Genomic DNA, 20,719 nt, shown 5'->3' with positions numbered 1-20,719 from the left:
GGCTCCAGCGTTCCCCGCCCAGCGCTGCCGGCCGCCCGCGCCCCACTCCCCTGGCCGAGGTCACGTCAATCGACCCAGCTTCCGCCTCCGGGACCCCGCATCCTGGCCCTCAGAGCTGCTGCCCCTTCCGGGACTTCCCGGCAGTCCGTCCCTCCGCCTGGCTCGGGGCCCTGGAAGCCGAGTCCCTTCAGCCAGCGCCCCACCCAGAGCCCTACGTGTGCTGACCCCAGGTTCCCGTTCCGACCCCCATCCCCTTAATTGGGAGGCCCCGCCCCGTGCGCAGTGACGTCGGACGCCGCTGTCAGCCGGCGCTGGGGGGGGTCGGTGTGGGGTAGAATGGCCGCTGCCGCCGTCACCCGCGGGACCCCGGGAGGTAAGAGCCGGGGCCTCTCGCCCGCCTCTCCGCCCCCGCGCCAGGGGGCGCAGCTCCACCGGCCCGGACGTTGCGCGCCGCGCCGGGGACCACCGGCCCTCTCCCGGTTCGCCCCCACTCCCCGCTTCCGTCCTCCTTCCCCGCGCCAGGGGGCGCAGCTCGGCGCAGGGCCCCACGGCGGACCTGCCGGGCAGGACCGTTCCGGGGACCCCCGCACCCCGGCACCAGCACTGCCCCTTGCCCGCCACGCGTCCGCGGACTTTGCTCCGTATCTCCTGCAGGACATCCCTCCATGCGGGAGGGAGGCGGGACCCTCCCACCTCGGAGCGTCTCCGAGGACCACCGCCCCGCCGTGGGGGGTGTCGCCCCCGGGCCCGCTTCGCACCCTGGCCGGCTCCCCATCCCGGACTGCGCACCTGCGCCCTAGGGCGGAGTCCTTACCCCAACCCAGGCTCCAGTGCTCGCAGCCGAGCTCGGACGGGCCTCTTCTCCCTCCCCATCCCCGGACACCTGGTGGAGCCCGCGCTGAGAGCATCCTCCAGCCTCCATCTGTTCCCCCAGGAGGGTGGGGGCTCAGGCTGGAGCCAGAGTGGTAGATGGAGTAGAGTAGGTCTGGAGGCCGAGGGAGGCAGAGGCTCTGGAGAGAGAGGTGCGGCAGGGTGCACAGGGCGGTCAGCCTCAGGATGGAGGATGGGTTGTCCTGAGGGTGGGTAGCTGGGTCCTGGTGTCTAGCCCAGATTCTACCAGGCCCTGGCCAATCTGGAGGGAAGGGTGTAGGTTAAGATCAGTTGTCAGATCTGCCTTTCACCTTCGAAAGAATCAAATAGAGAAGTAACTCAGGGTGTGTCTTCTAAGGCCTAGCTCTCCACCCGGACTTAGATCTCCTGCCCTCCCCGCAGCATCCAGGCTCTCATTTGCCAAAGCATCCTCCAAGAACCGGATGCTCTGAGTCCCAGCCCCAGGACCTGACCTCACCATAGCCTCAGACTCGAAAGAGCCCAACGCCAGCCCCGCCGGCCTTCTCCCCTCCCCCACCCTGCCCATCTCTTCCTGATTACTCTGTTCTGTTGTGTCTCCCACTCGTGTTGGTTCCTGGCACCATGTCTGGGTTTTCCCTCTCCTCCATTCCCTGGCTGTACTCTGACATCATGGTCCAGTCCCTTCCTCTCGCTTCCTCATCTTTCTTAGATATCACGACCCAGTTCTGTACCTGGTCTCCCACCTCATCCTCCTCATCCTGGATAGTGAGGAGGCTTCTATCATGACCTTGTTCTCTCCCTTCCCAGCACAGACTCCCCCTCCCCCCGGCCCCTCAGGCCGGGGGTGACCTTGCCCCCTGGAGCCCTCACCATGAATACCAAGGACACCACGGAGGTTGCTGGTGAGTTCACACTCCAGGTTCGCAGTTTGGGCACAGCCGTTTTTTCTCCCCAAGTGGTGGTGACCTTCTAATTCTTGGGTCCCTGCTCTCCTTGTCACCATTTCATCCCACCCTCCTGCCCCGCTCCACCCCGCCCCATGCTCTGGATTTGGCCCTTTTCCCCTGGGTTATCACAGGGATATCAGGAGCAGCACCCTAAGTCCTCCCTTCTCATCCCCTCTAGAGAACAGCCACCACCTGAAGATCTTTCTACCCAAGAAGCTGCTGGAGTGTCTTCCTCGCTGTGCACTGCTGCCTCCAGAGCGGCTACGGTGGAATACAAATGAGGTTTTCTAGGGAGCCTGGGGGATTAGGGTGTAGCAGGGCCTGGTGGGCTGGAGGAGTGTGAATGGGGGTCTTGCTGTGCCTGTCGACATTCTCAAGGCTCTTTGAAGATCATAAGAGAGGTATAAAGCCCTGCATCTTGTAGTAGCTTGCTTCTCCTTGGCATATCCACCTGTGTAAAGATACTATCGACCACTTACAAAGTATTTCCTACAAACCAAGCACTGTGCTCAGTACTTGTCCTGCGTTATCTCATTCAGTCCTCCAAGGACGCTGTAGAGCAGACGCTGTTGTTATCCCCGAGGTATAGATGAGAAAGACCAAGAGAGCAGCCTGAGACTTTGGAAAGGGGACACCCACCTGAGTGCCTCTTCTCCTGCAGGAGATTGCATCCTACTTGATCACCTTCGAGAAGCATGATGAGTGGCTATCCTGTGCGCCCAAGACAAGGTGAGAAATTTTGTGAAGGTGGGGAGTGGCAGGGATCCTGGGTTCTGTACACAGAACTCGAGGCCAATCCTTACCTCCTCAGGCCTCAGAATGGCTCTATTATCCTCTACAACCGCAAGAAGGTGAAATACCGGAAGGATGGTTACCTCTGGAAGAAGCGGAAGGATGGCAAGACCACCCGAGAGGACCACATGAAGCTGAAGGTCCAGGGCATGGAGGTAAGCGAGGCCTCCGGCTCACCTGCCCTGGCCCTCCTTCTCCCCACTAGCTGGGTTCCAGCCCTGCCAGGGCTTGGTGACATTCTCTGTCTACCACCCTCCCAGTCACTCTTCCCTTCTCACTCACTTTGGATCCGCTAGGTGGTTGCTTAGCCCACTCTCTGCTTCCCATTTCCCTCCATGACCCAGTTCTCCAGGACTTAGGCCACACCTTCCTCTGGAGGACACAGATGCCCAGTCCCCTTCCTTCTCTTGCATTTCCCGCAGGGGTCTGAGTACTGACCCTCTAAGCACAGGTTTCTCTTCCCTCAAGTCATTGCTCCTCATCTTGGATGTGTTGTTGCCATGCTCTCTGATTTTTGGATAGTCCCATATGGCAAATCTGGTCCTTGTTATAAGGCCCTGGCCCCACTGTTCCCTCCTCTCCGTCCCGGGGTGACTTTGGGTGCTGGGATTTGAAAGATGTGGGGAATAGGTGGGGGTGGGTGAGGGTGAAAGAGGAACTGGTGGAAAGATTGGGATTCCTGCAAAGGGACTGAACAGAGGAAGAGTTGGGGAGCAGACTAGCCCTCCCCCCACCCCAGCCTGTCTCCTGGCAGTGTCTCTATGGCTGCTACGTTCACTCTTCCATCGTCCCTACATTCCATCGGCGCTGCTACTGGCTGCTCCAGGTGAGGATGGAAGAGCTCAGGGAGACAGAGTCTACCTGGCTCTTTGAGGGAGGTGGGGGCCTGCAAGAATGAAGTGGAAGGATGACTAGGTTCTGAGCGGGAAAAGGAGACTGGGAAGAAGAGAAAGGGGTTTGGGGATGGAGAGAGCCAGAACTTGGGGGGGTGAGGTTGGGGGTGCCTGGGAAGAAAGTGAGGACTAGGAGGCTGAACCCCTGGGCGGCAGGACCCCATAGCACTCTGCATGTACCCTTGTGCTCTCAGAACCCTGACATCGTCCTTGTGCACTACCTGAACGTCCCAGCCCTGGAGGATTGTGGAAAAGGCTGCAGCCCCATCTTTTGTTCCATCAGCAGCGACCGTCGAGAGTGGCTCAAGTGGTCCCGGGAGGAGCTGTTGGGACAGCTGAAGCCCATGTGTAAGGCAGCAGGGCTAGGACAGCTCTCAATGGGGAGAGTGGACATAGGGAGCTCCCAAAGGGGCCAGGGTTCTATACTCAGGAGTCTGTGGGGTGACCATTTCCCCCCAAGCCAGGAGGGGTCTTTCCTGGGTGGGTGGGTGGGTACCAGGGTCCCTGGTGTGATCTAAGGTGTTGGAATACGGAGGGCAGCTGTGAGCTACAGGTCGGAGCCATCTTGAGGCTGCTGGCCTCTGTTCACCTGGCCAGAAGTCTTAGAGCACCTCAGGTGCTTGGAAGAGCCATCAGGGTTCCCTGGTGACTATTTTGTGGGGGTCCCACAGCACGTCCCCCCAACTCTCCCCTAGTTCATGGCATCAAGTGGAGCTGTGGGAACGGGACAGAGGAGTTCTCTGTAGAGCAGCTGGTGCAGCAGATCCTGGACACCCACCCAACCAAGCCTGCACCCCGAACTCATGCCTGTCTCTGCAGTGGGGGCCTTGGTTAGTGACCCCTGACCTTGGAACCCCCCTCTCTCCTAGTGTGCTGCCCTTACTCACACCAGGGGGATAGCTGGGATTTGCATGCTTATTTGCATGTCTTTTGCATGTTCCAGAAAGATGGGCCAGATGAGCAGAGGCCTTCCCATCTGCACACTGCCTAGTTCCTTTTACTTGATTCCTGGCAGCCCAGGCTCTCTATTTGCTTTCTTCATATAGCAGCTCCTGGCCACCCTAGCACTACCCGTGACACACAGGCTTAGCTTTATTCTTAGTTGTTACCCACTTGGTTCTGTTCTTTTGTCCTTTTTCTATGCCTTTACCTATTTCTCTCAGCTATTCCCCCAAGCCCTCAATCCTCTCCTGAAGTGCTCCTCCAGGGGGAGGGAGGGGGAGGAGAAATATTTCTGCCGCCTCCCAGTGGCCATAATCAGCATGACACCTCTGGTATTTAGTGACATCTCAGGAAATGCATGAAAGCTTTCCAGTAAGGGAAGGCTGGAGAAAGATGTGTTGTATCCCTTCTCTCCCCACCACCCCTTCCACTGCAGGTTCTGGGAGCCTTACCCACAAATGCAGCAGCACGAAACACCGCATCATCTCTCCCAAAGTGGAGCCCCGAGCTTTAACCCTGACCTCTGTCCCCCATCCCCACCCCCCCGAACCCCCTCCACTGGTAGCCCCACTTCCCCCAGAGCTCCCCAAGGCACATACCTCCCCATCTTCTTCTTCCTCTTCCTCCTCTTCCTCCGGCTTTGCGGAACCCCTAGAGATCAGACCTAGCCCTCCCACCTCCCGAGGGGGTTCTTCGACAGGAGGCACCGCTATCCTCCTCCTGACAGGACTGGAGCAGCGAACTGGGGGCTTGACGCCCACCAGGCACTTGGCTTCCCAGGCCGATCCTAGGCCTTCCATGAGCTTGGCTGTAGTCGTAGGCTCTGAGCCCTCTGCCCCGCCAGCTCCTCCCAGCCCTGCCTTTGACCCGGATCGTTTTCTCAACAGCCCACAGAGGGGCCAGACATATGGAGGAGGGCAGGGGGTAAGCCCAGACTTCCCTGAGACAGAGGCCGCCCGTACCCCCTGTCCTGCCCTAGAGCCCGCGGCTGCCCTGGAGCCCCAGGCAGCTGCTCGGGGTCCCCCTCCACAGCCCGGAGCAGGCGGGAGAAGAGGAAACTGCTTCTTCATTCAGGATGATGGCAGTGGGGAGGAGCTCAAGGCCCAGGGGGCTGCCCCCCCTGTACCTTCACCCCCTCCTTCGCCCGCACCCTCACCTGCCCCCTTGGAGCCATCGGGCAGAGTAGGAAGAGGGGAGACCTTGTTTGGAGGAGCTGCTGGGGCGAGTGAACTGGAGCCCTTCGGCCTTTCATCATTCCCTGACCTCATGGGAGAACTCATCAGTGACGAAGCTCCGAGTGGCCCTGCCCCAGCCCCCCAGCTCTCTCCTGCTCTGAGCACCATCACAGACTTCTCCCCGGAGTGGTCCTACCCTGAGGTGAGTCTCAGGCCTCTCTCCTCCCTCCCGCATCCCTCTTACCCGTGGTCTGTGACCTAGTTTCCCTCAGTTCCCACGGCTGCTTAGTTCTCTTCCCAACCTCTATTTTTCGTAGAGTGTAGCTGTTTCCTGTTTTCGTGGGCCCTCTGACTAACCCTTTCTCCCTCCCTCCTCCTTCTACCTGTGAATTGTGATTGTGTGAGTCCCTCAAGTGCCCCAGGGGACTTCATTCCTTGGTGGCTGTTTCGTGAGGTGGGGTGGGGTGGGGTGGGTTGGGGCTGGGGAGGGACTGGTGGGACAGCTCAGCCTGGAGAAGAGAAAATACAACTGGGCTGTGACTGCGGACTCTGGGGAGCTGAAAGACTGTTCAGCAGTGGAGAAGTTCTGCTTTTTGCTGCTCCAGGGAGGGAAAGCAGGAGCTACAGTGGGGGTCCAGGGGGGGCCTGAGAAAAGGACTTCCTTCCAGTGACAGCTATCTGCAAATGGGTTGGTAGCCTTGGGGGAGGCAAAGAGTTCCCCATTTCTGGCAGATTCAGGTAGAGGACAGGAGTGTGGGGAGAAGGGCCAGTGGGTGGAGTTCACTCCACTGGGTCCTGTCCAGTCCTGCACGCCAGACCCAGGGGTGTACAGAGGACAGTGGATACTATCTTGGGGTCTGAATGAATGAGTGAGGGAGTGAGAGTGAAGGGATAATCAACAGAGAGAGCTCCAGTCACACTGCGCTCTGACTTCCGTCTGCAGGGTGGGGTCAAGGTGCTCATCACAGGACCTTGGACAGAGGCCGCCGAGCATTACTCCTGTGTCTTCGATCACATCGCAGTGCCAGCCTCACTGGTCCAGCCTGGTGTCTTACGCTGCTACTGTCCCGGTACGGGGACTGGGAATGGTAGGGGAAGGGACTGAGATAGGACAGTGAGGACTTCCAGGAAGCACTGGGTTGTTCCTGAGAGTGGAAGGGCCTCATCCAGTCCTGGGGCTGAGCCCTGTGGCCCGCCAGCAGGCACGTGACTCTGAGCTTAGGTGTCAGAAGGTCGAGTTCTGGTCTAAGAATTCTACTTCTTAGCTGACTGGTGACCTTGGGTAAGTCTGTTCCTTTTTTAGGTCCTTGGCCTCCCCTCCTGTAAGGTCAGGCATTTGACCCAAGGAGTCTCTAATGTCTGTCCAGGCCCTCTGGCTCCAATCTAGGGAGTTCTTGGGAGAATGAGAAGGGAGAGATGTTGGTCTGTTCCAACCAGTCTTGGGACTGAAGGACATTGGCTTGTAGACCTGTGCTGTCCAATATGGTGGCCATTAGCCACATGTGCCTATTGAAATGAATTAAAATTAAATAAAATTTAAAATTCACTCCTCTTTTTTTTTTAATTAATTAACTTTTTTTTTTTACCTTTGGCCGTGTTGGGTCTTCGTTGCTGTGCGCAGGCTTTTCTCTGGTTTCGGCGAGAGGGGGCTGCTCTTCGTCGCGGTGCGCGGGCTTCTCATTGTCATGGCCTTCCCTTGTTGCCGAGCACGGGCTCTAGGCGTGCAGGCTTCAGTAGTTGTGGCACATGGGCTTGGTAGTTGTGGCTTGCGGGCTCTAGAGCTCAGGCTCAGTAGTTGTGGCACACGGGCTTAGTTGCTCCGTGGCGTGTGGGATGCCCTTCCTGGGCCACGGCTCGAACCTGTGCCCCTTGCATTGGTAGGTAGATTCTTAACCACTGCGCCACCGGGGAAGCCCTAAAATTCACTTCTTCCATCACACTAACCACATTTTGGGTGCTCAGTGGCCACATGTGCTAGTGCTACCCTATTGGACAGTGCAGATGCAGAATGTTTCTATCACTGGGGAAAAGTTCTTTTGGACAGCCCCGGTCTAGATGTCATTGCCAAGGCTCATCTCTGCCCTTTTGCCACCAACTTTGCCCCTTACCCGGCACTCAGCAATGTTGCTGTGGGACCCTAAGGACCACTAGAGTGACAGGTTGACAGCTTTGCTGTCTATGAGTGTGTCCTCCCCCAGTCTCAACAGCCCTGTTCAAATGGTGGATTTCAGGAGAGGGGCTGAGACCAGAGAAGCTAGGAATTGGGAGTCTCAGCTTCTGGTCTTGGGGCCAGGGCCTGGTGGTTTCATTCTCAAGGCTATAGACATTGAGACCCTGGGAAAGTGCTTTTATTAGACCCTGTTGGTGAGCAGCTAATTCCTTCCCGCATCTTAGTAACAAGGTTATGACCTCTGGACCTTGATCTTGGGGAATCAAGAGATTTCACCATCATCAAATTGTTTATAAGTATTGGTGTTTCTCGATCCTCTGCTTCTATACCTTGGTGCTGAACAACAACATCATAAAGTACAGGGTCTAGAACCCAAGGGGTCTCTGGCCTATAGTAGGTATTAAGTTCTCAAATGAAGGGAATCCCTCCCCAGTTCGTGCCAATGCCACTGAAGCCAGGAGCCTCTGGGGCCCACAGCAGAGGGAGTAGGGGAGGTAGATGTGAAATGATCCCCTGTGACCCTGACACAGGGGGTCAGAGAAAGAGCCCAGGAAAGAGAGCCCCCTCGCTGATCCTTGCCCTCTCCAGCCCATGAGGTTGGGCTGGTGTCTTTGCAGGTGGCAGGGCGGGAGGGACCCCTTTCTGCTTCTGTGCTCTTTGAGTATCGAGCCCGCCGATTCCTGTCACTGCCTAGTACTCAGCTTGACTGGTTGTCACTGGACGGTGAGTACCTAGCCCTCTGACCCCACAACCTTTGAGCATGTCATGTTCCTAGACCCCTCAGGACTCAGGCAGCCACTGCCTTGCGCCTGCTCTACCGCTCTTCCCGGCTCCTGCTTCACTGGTCATCTCTGAACGAGGCAGCAGACTTCCTTCGCCTCCTCTTCCCTGTAACTCTCGGAGCCACAGCTTCGTCCCAGCGCTCGCCCCGTCCTCTGCGTCTCACAGGGTGGAGGGGCGGCGACAGGGTGTAGAGCAACATACATGGGATGCACATGAGTGTATATATGTACCTAAACACGTATTTAAACTTTCTTATCCTTTTTTCCTCTAATTATAAAGATAGGCATTTATTATAGGACATTTTGAAATTACAGAAAAGCACAAAGTAGAAAATGAAAATTGGCTATAACATTGCTCAGTAATATCACCACCTTTAATATATTTTCTTATACAGAGGTGCACATACACACACACGTGTGTGTGTGTACGCCTGTGTATTTGTTGAAATCGAGAACTGTGTTTGTCCCTTTTACTGGTTATCCCTCCTGTGGCTTTCAAAATTGATTCTGCATCTGCTTCTTTCTCAAGGTTTGCTTGTCTCCGTCTCCTCCTGCCCCCATCTAATCTGTGCTTTACCGTCTCTCCTGGGGGTCTCCTGCCTCCCTCTTCTTTCCATTTCTCCTTGGACCCTTGTCTTAACTTCCCCTCTTCCTTATCGCCTGTTTGATACGTCCCCCAGCTCTCCTTTGCCCTTTCTCTCCTCTCCTCGTTGATCCCTTCCACACTCTCCTGTCACACCTGAGTCTCTGCTCATCCCTCTCCACCTCCTCCCCACTGTCCCCTCTCTACCTTCACGCCCTTCTGCCCTGGCATCTCAGAACATCCCCAGCCTGCACCGGTTTCTCTGTTTCCCCGTGGCTCTGATCCCCTCCTGCCTCCCCTCCTTGTCCTTGTGTGATCTCAGGAGGGAACAGATATAGCTTGGGATGTGTACATGTGCACGTGTGCATTTGTGCATGGGGCGGGGGGGGGGAGGAATGGACATGGCCATCCATCTCTGTCACCTCCCCTCCCCGCCATCCTCTTTGTGGACAGCTGCGGGGGGCCAGGAGGAGGGGGTGGTGCTTTCCAAATCACAGTCTCTGAGCTCTTTGGGGCAGTGGTTAACAGAGAGGAGGGACCCTGGAGTCCTTGAGCCCCAGCCCACTACAGAGGTAGTGTCTGGGGCAAGAAGGGACTGAACCGTCACCTGGAAGAAGGCTGGGAGCGTGTGTGTGAGGCTGGGAGCATGTGTAGGGGGGAAGGCGGGGGGGCGGGATCTGTGGCAGCTAGGGCTGGATTCCCTGTGGGGAGTCCTACTGTCTGTGTGGTCTTGAAGGATACAGTCTTGGTTCTGGATTCAGGTCCTAGGTCGATGGCTAGTATGAAGACCCCTAGTTTGAGGACTGGTCCTGGGGGGCTGTATTCAGAAGGTGGGTGGGTGAAGGGCCATTGCTTGGAGAGGAGGAAAGGATATGATTGTGTCTTCACCACCCAGACTCTGGAACAGTGTCCAGTTTGGGTGTCCAGGGCATCCCCTAGACTCTGCCCACTGAGCCCCCCATGTCCACTCCCTCTCAGACAACCAGTTCCGGATGTCCATCCTGGAGCGACTGGAGCAGATGGAGAAGCGGATGGCAGAGATTGCAGCAGCTGGGCAGGCCCCCTACCAGGGTCCTGATGCCCCTCCAATTCAGGTACCTCCATGAGGAGGGCACTCGACGGTAGGGAGCAAGGGGGAGGGTCTTCCTGTAGAAATAGGCTCTAGTGTGTGACTCCCCTCGCTCTCCGGTCCCCAGCCAGTCCTCCTCCCTGCTCCCTGACGTCATCCTGCTCCCACCCCCGCCCCGCGGCAAGAGTGGCTATTCTGGGCACCCTCTTGGCATGACAGGCTTCAGACTATTTCTGGCCTGAAGGAGGGTGGAGGTGAGGGAGAGGGTGGGGGAGGGGATCCAGGGAGCTGGGGCTCAGGGCTCTGGGGGTCCCAGGTCTCAGAGGGAAGAAGGCTGGGAGAGGACTCTGCGTTCTGAGGGGGAGAAGTCATCTGTGGATATGGCACTGATCTGAGCCAAAGTGAAGGCACAACATGAGCAAGTGGGTGTGAGGTCTGGCACCTGGAGGAAGCTGCCTGTTGGGGGTGGGGGACACCCAGGAACTTGAACTGGGAGGACTGATGGGCCATCAGAGATCCGAGTGGTGGGAACCTAGACTGGGACGTGTGGGGAGAGGGCAGAACTGGAAGCTGAGAGGACAGGCGTGGGGCGGCTAAGGCCATCCCAGGCTGGGGATGCTCAGGTCTCTACCTAAGGGTGTGTGCACCACAGGATGAAGGCCAGGGGCCCGGGTTCGAGGCACGGGTGGTAGTCTTGGTAGAGAGCATGATCCCACGTTCCATCTGGAGGGGTCCTGAACGTCTGGCCCATGGAAGCCCCTTCCGGGGCATGAGCCTGCTGCACCTGGCCGCTGCCCAGGGCTACGCCCGCCTCATCGAGACGCTGAGCCAGTGGCGGTGAGCCGGGGCCAGTGGGTGCAGGGCGGGGGTGCCCAGGGACTGAGAAGGAACTGGAGCCCTGCCATGGGAGCTGGGGTCACTGTGGAAAGGAAGAGGGGCTGGAAGAGGGTTTGCACTTGGGGGAGTGACTGACAACGCTGACCTCTTGACCTCCTTATATTCATTAATCTCTTTGACTGCTTATCCCACTGACCTTAGTGCTTCCCAGTCGCTTCGATTCTGAAGTTTCTACTGGGCGCCCTTTCTCCCTAACGGGACCCTGCTGTCCCTTTCCCAAATCCTCCAGGAGTGTGGAGACCGGAAGCTTGGACTTAGAGCAAGAGGTTGACCCACTCAACGTGGACCATTTCTCTTGCACTCCTCTGGTGAGGATGCTGGGTTCCTGAGTGCACATGGGCCATGAGGAACGGGAATGGTTCTTCAGAGGGAATATCCTCTGAGGGATACAGGGAAGGAGTGAGGACGGGCCCCAGGCCTCACCTCCACCTCCACCCTCTTCTCCTCAGATGTGGGCTTGTGCCCTGGGCCACCTGGAGGCTGCCGTGCTCCTTTTCCGTTGGAACAGACAGGCACTGAGCATTCCCGACTCTCTGGGCCGCCTGCCCCTGTCCGTGGCTCATTCCCGGGGTCACGTGCGCCTCGCCCGCTGCCTTGAGGAACTGCAGAGACAGGACGCTTCAGCTGAGCCCCCGCTTGCCCTGTCGCCACCCTCCTCCAGCCCAGACACTGGTGAGGGTTTAAGAGGGGACCGTGGGTGGGAGGACAGGCCAGGGGAAAGCCAGAGGGTGGGAGACAGAGTGCAAGAGGAGGCAGCGGGGAGTGGGAGGTAAGAGCAGCAAGGCCAGGGAGGTTGAGAGCAGCAAGGGGGCAGGTGGCACCTTCTGCCCTCACCCCCTTCCCTCACCTCGCAGGTCTGAGCAGCGTCTCCTCACCTTCGGAGCTATCGGATGGCACTTTCTCCGTCACATCAGCCTATTCAAGTGCACCGGATGGGAGTCCTCCCCCTGCTCCTCTGCCAACCTCTGAGATTACAATGGAGATGGTCCCAGGCCAGCTCTCCTCTGGTGCCCCAGAGGCCCCCCTACTCCTCATGGACTATGAAGCCACCAACCCAAAAGGGCCCCCACCCTCACCGCCTCCTCTCCCACGGGCCCCAGATGGTGGGGCTGCTCCAGAGGAAACTGACAGCCTACCAGCTGTGGATGTGATTCCGGTACCATTTATGCTGATGGAATTACGAGGGCTGGAAGTAGAGTGGGGAGGGGATGGGGTGATGCCGACCATTCCATGAAACAGAATCAGAGTCTGGCTGCAGTTTGGGAAGAAGGGGCCATTTACCCTCATTTAGGGACAGGCAAGTTTATCCTCCTCTTAGCTCCTGTCAGAGCTTGTGACTCAGAAGTCATGAGGCATCGGAGGTTAAAAATTCTGGGGAATATCTTCAGTTAGAGCTGGGTTGTAGGGGTTACTTGTTGATCCACGAAGGGACAAGGTTCTTAGGGAACGAGAGCAATGGCAGGAAGTTGGGAGGAGTGAGGAGCAGAGAGGTTGGCAAGATGGAAACATCTGGCAATGACCTGGGGCAAGGGGGCAGGGGGTGGGGGTGGGGAGGCTTGCACAGGGTTAAGAGCTAAGAGAGTCTTGTGGAATGAAGGAACACACGAGAGAGCGAATCTTCAAGTGCAGCAGCATACTCCTCCGCTAGGACTAGGGACATATCTGCTTTAGAGAGGCTAATGGATTACTGGGTAGCACTGGAGTACAAAAAATGTAGACAGTTCCACAAGGTAGGCTGCTTTACGTGTGGCCAGCAGGAAGTGCCACAGGCCTCAGGCCTGGAGCAAAGGCAAGGCTGGAGCCATTCAATAGGGTGTCGTGTGATTGGCAGGCTCTGAGCTGATTCTTGGAGAGTGGGACGGTGTGGCGGGCATGGCCAGGACTGTGGGAGCTGGCACGGGGCAGGCCGGGTGGGACAGTGGGCAGTCAGCCTGGAAGGGTAAGCCCTTCATTTGCCCAGCTCCTGAATCCCCATGTGGTATATGTCCTTCCTAGCCTATGTTTTCCATGCCTCAACACAGAGGGCTGTACTCCTGAGTGGGACCCCAAGAAGTATAAATGAATCTGGAACACTGGCGGAGAAAGGGTTAGCAGGGACGGTCGTCCCTGAGGCCTCATCGTCTGGTGCTGAGAGGAGGAACAAGATAGGAAGTGGACTGACGCTACGGCCTTGGCTAGAACAGGCCAGAACAGCTGGCAGTCGGGGCTCCTCGAGGCTCACCCAGCTTCTCCTCCATCCAGGTGGACATGATCTCACTGGCCAAGCAGATCATTGAAGCCACACCAGAGCGGATTAAACGGGAGGACTTTGTCGGGCTGCCTGAGGCCGGAGCCCCAATGCGGGAGCGGACAGGGGCCGTGGGGCTCAGCGAGACTATGTCCTGGTTGGCCAGCTACCTGGAGAATGTGGACCATTTCCCCAGCTCAGCCCCTCCCAGGTGACCAGCTCAGGACAAAGCCTCCAGATCCTTCAGAGGAACATGGGAGGAAGGGAGGGAGGAAGCTTGCTCATGGCCAGAGCTCCATCTTGGCTCAGGCCCCAGGGCCTTTGAAAAGGGGATTGGCACTGGCTGCTGAGTTCTGAAGTCACTCTACAGGCTCTGTTGCTGGGGCTGTGCCTTCACAGCAGTCTCCAGGTGGGAGAAGAGGGACTGCAGATGCCCCATGGCCTCCCTTCTCCCTGTCCCCGCAGCGAACTGCCCTTTGAGCGGGGTCGCCTGGCTATGCCTCCAGCACCTTCCTGGGCAGAGTTTCTCTCTGCGTCCGCCAGTGGCAAGATGGAGAGTGATTTTGCCCTGCTGACCCTATCGGATCACGAGCAGCGGGAACTGTACGAGGCAGCCCGAGTCATCCAGACGGCCTTCCGGAAGTACAAGGTCAGGGGGCTGGGCGTTTCATGGGGTGAATTACACAATCTTGAGTGGGGAGATTACCGGTTCCCAGGACTTTGGGAGGGACAACAGTCATCCACACAGGCCTGGGATGGGGTGATGGGTCAGGGGACCCCAGGCAAGTCGGAAGGGCAGGTCAGATGTCCGTTAGGTGGGCAGTTAAGTGCTGAGACCTCCTTCTCTACCCTTAGGGCCGGCGGCTGAAGGAGCAGCAGGAGGTAGCAGCAGCTGTGATCCAGCGCTGTTACCGGAAGTACAAGCAGGTGAGACTGTCCTCTCTTGAAAGCATACCCACCAACCCACACCCACACCCCCATTCCAGCCCAGAGCATCCAGAATGCTGCCGGGGCCCTAACTCCCCTTCTCTCTCCACAAGCTGACCTGGATTGCACTTAAGGTATTAGGCGTGAGACCTGGGTGTGAGGTTGGGTTGTCTGTGATGATTCAGCCTTTCCATGAGCGTGTGGATTAGAGAAATAGACTTGCATCAGCTGAACTTGGGGGTGACCCTCAGGGGTTTGGGTCTCTGTCCATTTCAGCCCCTGCCCCTCCTCCCCACTCCTGCAGTTTGCACTCTATAAGAAGATGACCCAGGCGGCCATCCTGATCCAGAGCAAGTTCCGAAGCTACTATGAACAGAAGCGGTTTCAGCAGAGCCGCCGGGCGGCGGTGCTCATCCAGCAGCACTACCGTTCCTACCGCCGCCGGCCTGGGCCTCCCCACCGGCCCACGGGCACCCTGCCTGCCCGCAACAAGTACGGCGCTAGCCCTCCGGCTCTCTCTGCCCACCCACTGTGTCCATGCCCACAGTCCGTGGACTCCCGACTCATCAGCCTGCCCCCCTGCCTTTCCTTGCCAGGCTCCCTAAGGGGCGGAGGGCAGGGGATGCCTGAGTGTCTTGTGAGGTCTCATCTTTTCTTTCTTCCACCAGAGGCTCCTTTCTCACCAAGAAGCAGGACCAGGCAGCCCGGAAGATCATGAGATTCCTGCGGCGCTGCCGGCACAGGTGCTGCCCTTTCCCTCACTGGATTTGGGCCTGCCACCTCCCCTACCCCACCTCCCCGATCTGCGGGTCTCTTCTGACTCCTTCCTTGTTTCTCCGCAGGATGAGGGAACTGAAGCAGAACCAGGAGCTGGAAGGGCTTCCCCAGCCCGGACTGGCCACCTGACCTCTCCACTGCCTTTCTCATCACCCTGGGGGCCGCTTCTTGCAGTCTTAACAGGGACAGGGCTCTCTGGGGGGAGGGGGAGCCCCCTGTCGGCAGCTTTCCCGTCACTTCTCTTGGAGCCCGTCCTCGGTCTCCACCCCCTCCCCCTCCGAAGTGCTGAACTCTCTTTCCCACCCCCCGGCTCCTTCTCCTCTTCCCTCCGGGTCGTGCCCCCCCCCTTTTAGTCCCTGGCTCCAGAAGACCCACGCCCCACATACCTGCATCTTCAGCTGTGACCTCCGGAGCCCTGCCTGCCCCTTCTCCACAGCTCCCTCCCTGTGCCTGTACCCACCTCGGCCCCTTCCTGACTTGCCTTATTTATTTGTTCGACGCGTCTCTGAATGTATCCGCCTCGATCCCACCTCTGCCTTCGCTACGCGCACGCCCCTCGTGTTTCAGGGCTGACCGTGCCCCCACCCCGACTCCGCATGTCTGCGTCTGTTTCCTCCCTTTCTGGCCCTGTCTTCCCCAGTCACCCCGACCGACTCTGGCCACCAACCTCCGGGCCAAAGGGGGGTGTATATAGGAACGCGTTACGGAGTCCCGCCCCGTCCCCGAGGGGGGGGGGATTGTACATAATGTAACATACAGAGTATAGTGAAGAATCTATTTAAGGCGCCGCAGGGAGGGCTGCACGGCCGGGCTTGTGGCTCCAGGCGCGGCGGGGGCCTCCTGCCGGCTCCACGAGCACTTTCTACTTGTGCATGGGCTTGGTTTCTACGAATTGCCATTAAACATCGCTGCACCAGCCAGCCTCCGGCCTCTGTCTGCGGGGGGGCGGGGCCTCGGCCGGCGGGAGGCTGCGGGCGCGCTGGGCAGGGATCTAAGCCGCGCCGGGGCGGGTGCGTGGTTTTCCGCCTCCGACGTGTTTCCGGCCTTAAAGGCATTTTGCCCTTCCCTTTAAGACGCGCCGCCCCCCTCTCAGTCACTCCCAAGATGGCGGACCTACTGGGCTCCATCCTGAGCTCCATGGAGAAGCCACCTAGCCTCGGTGACCAGGAGACTCGGCGCAAGGCCCGAGGTGAGGATCCCAAATTCACAACCGGCTTTCTTCGCCCGGTTCTCAGGACCGCACTCCGACCCCTTTGGACGACCCTGCCTTCTCAACCTTGAAAGACCCCTCACGGGCCCCTTCAGAGACCCCCTGAATCCCTAAAAGGGGTGCCGACCCGCCCGCTGTTCTTAGCGGACGATGATTGGCTACCTGAAGCCCAGCGCCAGGCCCCTGGCTCTTTCTACCCTGGCCTTCCGCAGTCCTTGTTTTCAATTCGCCGATGCGCCCGTCTGTCCGCCGGTAGCGTGCTCTGATTGGTAGGCTGCCTTCAACCCCACCCAACCCCTTGGTATTCCTCGGCCCGCCTTCGGATCGGAGGGGGTGGTGAGTTCGACCGCTCGGCCCCGCCCACCTCCCGGCGCTCGAGTCCCTGCGCCTCGTCCCCTTCCGATTGGATCCAGGACACGCCCATCCGCAGTCCTTTCTCCCCTATTGGCCACCTCAACTTAAAGGTCTACCTATTAAGTTTTGTTCGACCTTCCTCTAGCCCACCCTACCCCCAGCACCTCTAACTGGTTGCGGGGTCCTTTGGGCGCTCTTATGCCCCTCCTACTTGGGGCCGCCCTCCAACCTTTATCTCATCTGTACCCTTAAATTCCCGAGCTCCCCGGGCGGGTCGTGAATGTTGATTGGAGGGATGAGAATGCCCCTGCCCGGTCCGATTGGCCATGGTCTCCCCGCCTGTGTTCTCCGAGTAACTTCCCAGCAGGCGGCTCAAGTTGGGCTGCAAGCTTAGGGCGCGGCCCGCCGGGCGGTGCAGGCCTCTCTTGCTGTCTTTAAGGAGTGTGAATGAGTCTGACAGAATGACTGACTACCTTGGGGAGGACACCGGCTCCCTACCCGTCCGAGGAAGGCCAGGGCAGCCTGGGTGCCTTCAAAGCGCTCAAGTGCTGCTTAATATCGAACTAACATCCATATTTACTGAATGGTTGCTAGGGGCCAGGGTACCCTCAAGGAGCCCACAGTCTGGAGCATCGATGAAATGCGCATTGATGAAGCGATCACACAGGAGTTTAATAACCAACTCTATAAGTGCTCTGAAAGAAAAATAACTTACGAGAGGGGCTACCTAGGGGTCCTAACCTAGTCTGCAGTGAGCTGAGATGTGAAGAATAGGTAAGTCAGTAAGTGAGAGGGGAGCACAGTGCTCCAGGCAGAGATTTGAAAGCTCTGAGGAAGGAGGGAGCATAATGGGACCTGGGAACTGGAGTTATTTAACACCATGACTGACTAGGTGGGTTCACCAGCGGCCGTTGACAGACTCGGAAGCTGAAGTTCAGAGTTTTAGTCAGTTGCCTGCCGTTACACTGTTACTAAGTGGTGGGGTTTCAAACCCATGTGTGACTTTTAAGGCTATGTTCTTAACCATAATCTTACGCCACCTCCTCAGATGCACAGAGATGACTCATAAGCCAGTTCGAGAACAGTCGGTGACCAATATGGGGTGTGCTGATGGTCAGAGCCTTTGAGGTGGGAGAGAGGAGAGCTCCTGAGCTGTCGGGGCCCTGGGGCCACAGACAGTAACTGGATAGGAGATGAACAGGGTTTGTAGCTTCTAGGAGCTCATAGTGGGGTAGGGAGGACAAAAGTTACACTCTTATCTCTCAGCACATGCTGCAGTGGGTGTCTAAACCGAATGTGCTTGGGCCCCAGAGGAAGAAGTGAGTAACTCTGACTCATGGTGGATCTCAAAGTTTGCAAGAGGAGGAAGAGCATTTCAAGCAGTAGGAACAACATGTGCAAAGACATGAAGTAATTAAGAAAATGGGAAGAGGTTCAGTGCAGCTGAAGGAATTCCAATCCTGTGGAAGAAGTGGGCCTTAAAGATATAAAGAATTTGAAATGGCGGAAGAGAGAAGAGGGGACAGTGAGACCCAAGGGTAGGGAGTTCCCTTTACAGCTTACCTCAGACACCTACACTCCCAAAGGAGAAGAGTGTCAGACTGGCCATTTCAGCTTCATCTTGGCTGTAGAAGTAAAAAGTGGGGGTGTTACACAATATAGGAACTTAAATAATTTCCTCTTCTCTATGCAGACAATGAGATGATAAGCTCCTTGAGGCCAGGGCTCGGTTTGTTCTCGTTACCTCCCCAAGTGCTTTATAGTTCTTGGTATGTCGCAGGCATTAAATAAATGTTTGTTAGTTGGTTTCCCCGGTGGGTTGGGAAATGGGGTTGGGCATGATTCTAATCTTTGTTACTCCCACTAAACTGTGAGCTCCTAAAGGCCAAAGCTATGTCTTAATCCTCTTTGTATTCCAGGTCCTAGCACAGTGCCAGGTATAGAGGAACTATCAATAAATGCTTGGCAAATAAACAGTAATCCTACCTTCCTAGCCTGACACCCTCCCAGTGGACATGAGATCCCTTCTGAAGCCTTACAAACTCTCCCCACCCATGCCTCCATCCCTGGCCTCATGCTGCCATTTCTTCCCCCCAGAGCAGGCAGCCCGCCTGAAGAAACTACAAGAGCAAGAGAAACAGCAGAAAGTGGAGTTTCGTAAACGGGTGAGAACAAATGGAGAGATCAAAGGCAGCCTCAGAAAGGACTTCCAATAAGTTAGAATTGGGAGGTTGAAGAGTCAGTTTGTTTGGAAACTGTCTCGAGAGAGGTGAAACCCAGAAGCCAGTGGCACGGCGGCTGGGAAAGGCGTGGGGAGGCCAAGGCCTGTTGGCCCGGCGGCGGGGGAGAGGGATATTGGGATGGGGCCATCATCTCATACATTCTTCCCTTTTCCCTTTACCAAGATGGAGAAAGAGGTCTCAGATTTCATCCAAGACAGTGGGCAGATCAAGAAAAAGTTTCAGCCGATGAACAAGATAGAGAGGAGCATACTGTGAGTGTCTCTGGGCTGGGGAGGCAAGAAATGGGTAGCCAAAGAGGCATAAAAGGGCCAGACGGAAGAGCCCTCCAGAGGAGGGCGCTGGGCCCCCTCGTGGCTCTACATAGTCTTTCCCCTTCGCTCCCCATTCCCAGACACGATGTGGTGGAAGTGGCTGGCCTGACATCCTTCTCCTTTGGGGAAGACGACGAATGTCGTTATGTCATGATCTTCAAAAAGGTAAAAGGGGGACCTCCCTGATGGTCCAGTGGTTGGGACTCTGAGCTTCCACTGCAGGGGGCACGGGTTCGACCCCGGTCGGGGAACTAAGATCCTGCGTGCCGCGCCGCACTGCCAAAAAAAAAAGGTAAAAGGCCTGAGTTCCCCGCTGTCTCCTCTCTCCTTTTCAGTCTGTGCCCCACGCTGGGGGAGAGGAGTGAGATAAAACATGTATGTGGAACCTTGACCCCATCATCTCCTTCTTTCCCAGGAGTTTGCACCCTCAGATGAAGAGCTGGACTCCTACCGTCGTGGCGAGGAGTGGGACCCCCAGAAGGCTGAGGAGAAACGGAGGCTGAAGGTGAGTTATGCCTGGCAGTCCCTGGGGCCCTGCAGCCCCTCGCCTGGGCGGGGTTGGGGTCAGGCCCTGAGCTCTGGTGCCTCACCTTGGCACCCCTAGGAGCTGGCCCAGCGGCAGGAGGAGGAGGCAGCCCAGCAGGGACCTGTGGTGGTGAGCCCTGCCAGCGACTACAAGGACAAGTACAGCCACCTCATTGGGAAGGGGGCAGCCAAGGATGCGGCCCACATGCTTCAGGCCAACAAGACCTACGGCTGTGGTGAGGCCACAGTGGGGGCTGGGAGGGCAGGGGAGGGGAGAGGAGCACAGGATGGGGGGAGGGGAGGGAGGCTGAGGCACAGGGCTCCTAGGCCCTCCCACCCTCCCGTCTGCCCCCAGTGCCTGTGGCCAACAAGAGGGACACACGCTCCATTGAAGAGGCCATGAATGAGATCCGGGCCAAGAAGCGTCTGCGGCAGAGTGGGGAAGAGTTGCCACCTACCTCCTAGACACCCCAGCTCCCTGGGGCAGGGCAGAGGGCAGGGAGGGACGAGGCTGCTGCTATTAGAACCCATCCTGGAGCCCCACCTCTGAAGCACCTCCTAACAGCTGTCACTCAGGCTGGGGGAAGCAGGTGTTTGATTTGTCACTGTTGGAGCTTGGATGTGTGTGTGTGTGTGTGTGTGTGTGTGTGTGTGAGTGAGTGAATGAATGTACAGGTGGGTATTTAATCTGTATTATTCTCTGTTCTCCCTGGAATTTTCTTCCCCATGGGGCTGGGGTTACTTTACATTCAATAAACACTGTTTGACCCAATATCCTGGTTTGTTTGAACAGAGAAAGGTGGGTCCTGGAGCAGAAGAGAAACAATTATAGATTGAACAGTATAAGATTGTTTTTGTGGGCCAAAGATGGCGAAATATTGACACTTTTGTAGAAATTTATAAGAGATAGTATTTTAAGAGCACAGTCACTACAGCCAAATGGCCTAGGTTAGGATCCTGGCTCTGCCACTTACTGTTACCTCGGTTAAAGTATTTTACCTTTTTGTGCCTCAGTTTCCTCACCATTAAAATGGGGATAATAA

General features: G+C 57.2%; 2 protein-coding genes across 14 annotated transcripts; both read left to right on the top strand.

Moving 5' to 3' along the window:
* Positions 1-132: 132 nt before the first annotated feature.
* On the top strand, positions 133-15,949 carry CAMTA2 (calmodulin binding transcription activator 2). 13 transcript variants are annotated; one of them, XM_067021182.1, is made up of 23 exons: positions 133-373; positions 1,660-1,754; positions 1,978-2,081; positions 2,461-2,528; positions 2,611-2,746; positions 3,346-3,417; positions 3,679-3,832; positions 4,180-4,314; positions 4,863-5,803; positions 6,545-6,671; positions 8,360-8,494; positions 10,115-10,230; positions 10,858-11,042; positions 11,332-11,410; positions 11,552-11,774; positions 11,957-12,258; positions 13,344-13,540; positions 13,795-13,978; positions 14,185-14,256; positions 14,370-14,390; positions 14,561-14,748; positions 14,925-14,999; positions 15,099-15,949. In XM_067021182.1, the coding sequence occupies exons 2-23, from the start codon at positions 1,724-1,726 to the stop codon at positions 15,160-15,162; spliced, it is 3,609 nt and encodes a 1,202-aa protein (XP_066877283.1). In that variant the 5' UTR covers positions 133-373; positions 1,660-1,723; the 3' UTR covers positions 15,163-15,949. The 13 variants fall into 13 exon arrangements, with proteins under 13 accessions (XP_066877283.1, XP_066877284.1, XP_066877286.1 ...); XM_067021181.1 differs by having other exon boundaries at positions 287-373; positions 3,331-3,417; XM_067021186.1 differs by having other exon boundaries at positions 304-373; positions 3,768-3,832.
* Positions 15,950-16,089: 140 nt separating this feature from the next.
* Positions 16,090-20,448, top strand: SPAG7 (sperm associated antigen 7). Its single transcript, XM_059046814.2, has 7 exons — positions 16,090-16,222; positions 18,695-18,762; positions 19,003-19,091; positions 19,232-19,316; positions 19,567-19,656; positions 19,756-19,912; positions 20,032-20,448. Exons 1-7 carry the CDS (start codon positions 16,138-16,140, stop codon positions 20,139-20,141), a joined length of 684 nt encoding a protein of 227 aa, XP_058902797.1. The 5' UTR covers positions 16,090-16,137; the 3' UTR covers positions 20,142-20,448.
* Positions 20,449-20,719: the final 271 nt, after the last annotated feature.

The sequence above is a fragment of the Kogia breviceps genome, chromosome 19 (genome assembly GCF_026419965.1).
Source record: "Kogia breviceps isolate mKogBre1 chromosome 19, mKogBre1 haplotype 1, whole genome shotgun sequence".
Classification (NCBI taxonomy): Eukaryota; Metazoa; Chordata; class Mammalia; order Artiodactyla; family Physeteridae; genus Kogia; species Kogia breviceps.
Note: the sequence above shows the minus strand (reverse complement) of the source record. Positions and strands in the feature narration are given on the sequence as shown.